This window comes from Bufo bufo, chromosome 1, assembly GCF_905171765.1.
Source record: "Bufo bufo chromosome 1, aBufBuf1.1, whole genome shotgun sequence".
In the NCBI taxonomy this organism is placed as follows: Eukaryota; Metazoa; Chordata; class Amphibia; order Anura; family Bufonidae; genus Bufo; species Bufo bufo.
The window spans coordinates 240,002,650-240,008,843 of NC_053389.1; the positions used below are offsets into that span (position 1 = coordinate 240,002,650).

Sequence of the window (6,194 nt, forward strand, 5' to 3'; positions counted from 1 at the left end):
CTCTGCCTTTATGGCTAAGATCAAGTGTAGTATGCATTCTTATCAGACCCAGTGGAGCTTGCTCCTGAGAGCTGAGCTCCTGTTCATACAGGGCATACCCGAGGGTTGCAATATGGATAAGGAGGAGAGCAGTGAACCACACAGCATCCCTAGCGTGTACGGCTTGGGTTTAAAGGTACCCTTGCTAGGGGGGGCGGAGCCTGACTGCCGACCGAGTCAGACGCATGTAGGAGAGCTCTCCTCCGTGCAACCTTGCAAACTGGCTAAAATAGCAGTCTAACTTAGCACAGAATGGGCAAAATTGGCAGATACACGCCTAAAGATAAGCCTGACCCTACCAGACCAAATCGCTGTGTCTCCGACATGGAGAAATTCCTCAACAAGAAGTCCTCCACTATTGCGCCTACTGCCTCCAAGATGGTGCCGCCTGAACATGAGGACGAGGTACAAGACCCAGAGGAAGCGGACGGCTCCACCGCAGACCCTGCAGACGAGCTTTCGTAATTAAGCCCTGCACCGATCTCCAGGCAGTTCCTGCAGCAAGTATTAACAGCAGCACTGTCTCCGGTCCTCCATGACCTCAAGGCTGATGTCAAACACATTGGGCACCGTGTTAGTATCCCATTACCGGACCTTCCAGAGGCCTAGGGGTGGACAAAGGCATCGTCGAAGAAGAGGAATATGCACAGGCCTCGAGACTCTTAACTCACTAATGGCCTGAGCAGCTTGAGATCTACAGCCGAGTGGCCTAGCCAGAGGCACTGTTCGATAGCAGAGTCCCGCTAGAGGACTCACACGATCATCTCATTTCTGCCGTACATGCAAGTAACAGCAATTTGTTAAATGCAGTTTGCCCCCCCCCCCCTTTCTGTATATTCTAGCAGACCTCGGAGGACCCTACGCATAGTGGGACCGCTACCGAGATCTATTCTCCTGTTAGACAAATTCGCAAACACCATTGTTATTATGGCGCCAGGTATGCAGGGCGTGCTGGTTTAATACATTGATGAATTAGACGCTCACCGACCCCCCAACCCTCACCAGGATTACAATAGCGCAGACCTGGTGCGTGCGCCAACATAGGTGGCCTTCTGTGCCTGCCCCGCCATATCTAATTGAACTGCTATGGCGCTGCCGGCATGGGACCCACCACCTCATGCTCGCAGTTATCTTACCTACTGTTTTGTTGGATGTTATGAATGTTTATTGCTCACCCCCCTGGTCAATGATTTTGCCTGAGCGCTCCTATGCATTGTGTATCCTAAATGTCATGCCAGATGTCCAAATTAAGTGCACCTCTTTCAATGTGAGGGGTTTCAATACCCCACAAAAACGCTCCCAGGTTATTCGCCTCCTTAAGAAATCCTGTACAGGAATTTGCTTCCTCCAGGAGCTGCACTTAAGGGCGTCCAATGTTCCTAATATGCAGAAATCTTACTTCCAAGCCTGGTTTATTAGCGCCTTTGACAAAGCCAAAAGAGGGGTGGGAATAGCAATCTCCAAATATATCCCCTTTAAGTTGTTAACAACACAGACCGACCCTGATGGAAGGTTAATTTTTGTGAAGGGAGTTATAGGCACACAAAAGGTCACTCTGGCCAGTCTGTATAGTCCAAATAGGGGACAGAAACATAGGATTAAAAGCACCTTGCAGAAGTTTAGATTGTTTGCGGAAGGAGTTTGGCTGCTGGGTGGCGATCTAAATGTCACACTGAACCCACATGTAGACACATCAGATGGCACCTCACAGCTAACACAATCAGCAATAGGATGTATAAATAACTACCTCGCTGAAGTAAACCTGGCGTCTAACACACCCGGACGGACGTGATTATACCTTTTTCTCCGCCTCTCACAACACATACAAGAGACTAGACTACATATTTATCTCCAACAACTCCATAGATATGCTAGAAAGCTCCAACATAGATCCCATCACGGTCTCGGACCATGCACCGACTTCAACAGTAATACACTTTTCCAGCTTACCCACACAATATAAACAATGGCGGCTAAATGAAACGCTACTGGACAGACCCGCGGATGTCAAATCTCTAGAGCAAAAGCTAGCATGGTTCTTCTCTGAGAAAGCTACTTATGGGATGCCACACACAACATTGTGGGAGACACATAAGACAGTAATGAGGGGAGAACTTATTGCACTAGGCTGCAAGGTTAAAAGGGACCGGCAAAAAACACTGCACTCTCTTCTTAAGCAGATTGAGGAGAAAGAGTCCATCCATAAACGCTCCAAAGCACTAAGCGCACAGACAGATTTATGCAAACTTAGAACCCAAACTACAAATTGGCGTGGTATTAAAAAGCAGGAAGTGCTCAACCCCATATGCAGTGGTGCATCTATACTTAGAAGCCAACTTAAAGATCACCTTAATATTTGCCATGCGAAGGCCTACCAATACTCCCAGTTCAGATTTTACTCACATGGAGATAAAGGTACGAAGCTTATGTCCTCACTCATTAAGCAGAGGAAGGACTCCATGTACATACCCAGAATAAAGTCGGATCAAGGGGATATATTATATAAGACGGCAGACATTGCCAGCGAATTTCAAAAATTCTATAAGCAGCTGTATGGACTGGCGGATCACAACTCCCCCACAAACCCCCAACTAGACACAGCAATAGACCAGTTCCTGGAACATCTCAATCTCCCCCAAATCACATCACAAGATGGGGAGACCCTTCTGGCCCCAGTCACAGATAATAAAATCCAAAAAATTCTGTCTTCTCTGCCATTAGGCAAAAGCCCTGTCCCGGATGGGTTCCCAGTAGGATACTATAAAAAATTTGCCAGCTACCTGGTCCCCCACCTAACAGCCTGGTGCAATGTACTTCTTACTGGCTCACAATTACACAAACAGTTGCTGGAGGCCACTGTAACCATCCTCCCCAAGCCTGGGAAAGATCCCACACTCTGTGGTAGCTACAGGCCTATATCACTGTTAAATGTGGACATAAAAATTTGGGCAAAAACTCCTAGCCACACGCCTAAGCCTACTGCTACCAAAAATCATCCACCCAGACCAAGCAGGCTTCGTACCCGGTAGAGAGGGGAATCACAACTCCTGCAGGATAATTACAGCTATGCAATGGTCTATACAGCAACACCTTCCCCTGACCATCCTCAGTGTTGATGCAGAGTAGACCTTCGACTGGGTGAACTGGGACTTCATGACAAAAACTCTGCATAGGTTTGGCATCCCAGCGCGGTTTCAGGATGCAGTCATGACGCTGTAGACAAACATGAAAATCGCTGCAGCTCTCACCTCTCACCTCCTGGTGGAGCACGGATGAACAGACCTGGACTCAGTCTGGAGCAAAATGTGAAAAAGAACAAGGATTCCAGCTCTCCACAATTAAAGGCTTCTTTATTCCACTTCTTTAAAAACAGACATCAAAAGCAGAAAGGATGCTGTGACGCGTTTCGGGCTGTTACATCTTAGCCCTTCATCAAGACAAATAAACAAACTTAAAATCTCCTTTTTATACAGTGAGGAACCACCTCTTCCATCTGATTGGTTAATTTCCATACCCTAGAACATAGGTGTCAAACTCTGGCCCGCGGGCCAAATTTGGCCCGCAGTGTAATTATATTTGGCCCGCGAGGCTATACCAAATGACTACTAGAGCTAGCCCGCCGGTATTATACAGCGCATTCATTCATCGCTAATACTACAAATCCCATAATGCCTTGCTGATGTTTTGGCGCGTCAATAAGGACAGGTCCCAGAAACGCCCTCTCCTGTGTGACAGAAGTCATAGCGATCTCAAGCTACAACTGTCACTGTGGAACCCCTTCCCAAAAATGGAACTTTCTGGACAGGTGGGAGACAGAATATCTGTTTACATATGTAAAAGACGGACCTGTTTGTCTGATTTGTGGAGTCAACGTGGCTATAACTAAGGAGTACAACATTCGACGACACTATGAAACAAAACACCATGACAAGTACAAGGACCTGGACATGACTCAAAAGAGCCAGAAAGTGGAGGAGATGAAAAGAAGTTTGGTTTCACAACAGAATATGTTCAAAAAAGCCACATCACAAAGTGAGGCTGCTGTAAAAGCTAGTTATATTGTAGCAGTAGAGATCGCAAAATCAGCCCGGCCCTTTAATGAGGGAGAGTTTGTGAAAAAGTGCATGTTGAAAGTTTGTGACATCGTGTGCCCAGAGAAAAAGCAAGCCTTTTCAAACGTGAGCCTGAGCAGAAACACAGTAGCTGATCGCACATGTGATCTTGCCACCAATCTGTATGACCAGCTTTTGGAAAAGGGAAAAGATTTCGTTGCATTCTCCCTTGCTGTGGATGAGAGCAGCGACGCATCTGATACTGCTCAGCTGTCAGTCTTCATCCGTGGAGTGGACTCAAATATGTGTGTTACGGAGGAGCTATTGGGATTCAAATCAATGCATGGCACAACCACAGGAAAGGAAATCTTTGAGGAGGTTTCCAAATGCGTAACTGAAATAAAGCTGTCGTGGGATTAACGACAGATGGTGCGCCAGTGATGTGCGGTAAAACAAGTGGACTGGTGGGCAGGGTCCGGGAGAAGATGCAGGAAGAGAACTGTGCAGGTGAACTAACTGTTTATCACTGCATCATACATCAGGAATCACTGTGTGGCAAAGCCCTAAAGATGGAACATCTTATGACCACAGTAACACAAGTAGTTAACTTTATAAGAGCCAAAGGTCTGAATCACCGCCAGTTTAAGTCTTTTCTGGAGGAGCGTGGTTCGGCGTATTCAGACGTGCCGTATCACACAAAGGTGAGATGGTTAAGCCGAGGAAAAGTACTGAATAGATGTTTTGAGCTGCATGAGGAAATATGTCAGTTTCTGGAAAGCAAAGGGAAGGACACAGCAGAGCTTCGGGAGAAAAAGTTTCTGTGTGAGCTGGCCTTTCTGTGTGACATCTCGAGCCATCTCGATGCGCTGAACCTGCAGCTTCAGGGGCGCGGGCGCATCATCACAGACATGTACGCTGCAGTGAGGACTTTTAAAACTAAACTGTGCCTGTGGGAGAATCAGATGCTGCAAGGAAACCTTGGCCATTTTCCCTGCTGCCAAACCATGAAAACACAGTTCTTTACCAACTTGTTCCCATGCGCACAGTTTGCTGAAAAACTCAGTGTACTCGGCGCTGAGTTTAGCCGGCGATTTGCCGACTTTGATGTCCAGAAATGTAGGTTTGAACTGCTCAGTAATCCCTTCGCAGTTAATGTGGAAAACGCACCAACCAACCTCCAAATGGAGCTAATTGAACTCCAGTGTAATGACACACTGAAGTCAAAGTATGATGCTGTGGGCGCCGCACAGTTTCCACAGTTCATCCCTGACACAATGCCTCAGCTCCGCACCCAAGCTGCTCAGATGCTCTCCATGTTCGGCAGCACTTATCTATGTGAGCAACTTTTCTCCTCGATGAAGATGACCAAAACATCTCACAGGAGACGTCTGACTAATGAACACCTTTGCTCGTTACTGAGGATTTCCTCAGCTCAAAGCCTGAGCCCAGACATTGATGAACTATCATCCAAGAAGAGATGCCAGGTATCTGGCTTGGGCACATCAGATTAGATCAGTGTGCAGCAAACTGAGCAATAATTAATGTTTTCTTTATGCACTTTTTCTTGCTACTCCAAGACATGGGCTTGAATGGTTAATTGATTTTATTATTGTTATTTTATTTTAAAAATTATTATTATTTATTATAATTTAAATCTTATTTAATAAATGAATATGCTTGTTCCATATTCAATGTTAAAGCAAATCTTGTTTGGGTCCATGTTAAAAGGTTCATTTGTTCAATGCTGGCCCGCGGCTTTGTTCAAGTTTTACATTTTGGCCCACTGTGTATTTGAGTTTGACACCCCTGCCCTAGAACAATGCCAGGTGTCCCTGACCTGTTAATCACAGGGAGAACAACTCCAATCAGGTGGGAGGTGATTCCCTGATTCAGAAAAACCACTTCATTTATATTGTAAAGTTAAAGGGAGTCTGTCACCAGCATTTCACTTTTTTAACCCTTCCCACAGCTCCCTAGCATGCTTACAGTTAATAAAAACGTTACCTCTGGCATCAATCCTGGACCTATAGAACCCTCAAAAACGATCTTTATAAGATATGCAAATGAGGGCTCGCAAGTGCCCAGGGCGGCGTTACTCTCTTA

The 6,194-nt window shown here is 46.1% G+C and overlaps 1 protein-coding gene across 1 annotated transcript; it reads left to right on the forward strand.

Moving 5' to 3' along the window:
• The first annotated feature begins 291 nt into the window (after window positions 1-291).
• On the forward strand, window positions 292-5,602 carry LOC121001862 (general transcription factor II-I repeat domain-containing protein 2-like). Its single transcript, XM_040433120.1, is given in 3 exon segments — window positions 292-500; window positions 3,845-4,497; window positions 4,500-5,602. Coding segments are annotated over 3 exon segments (1,965 nt in total).
• Window positions 5,603-6,194: the final 592 nt, after the last annotated feature.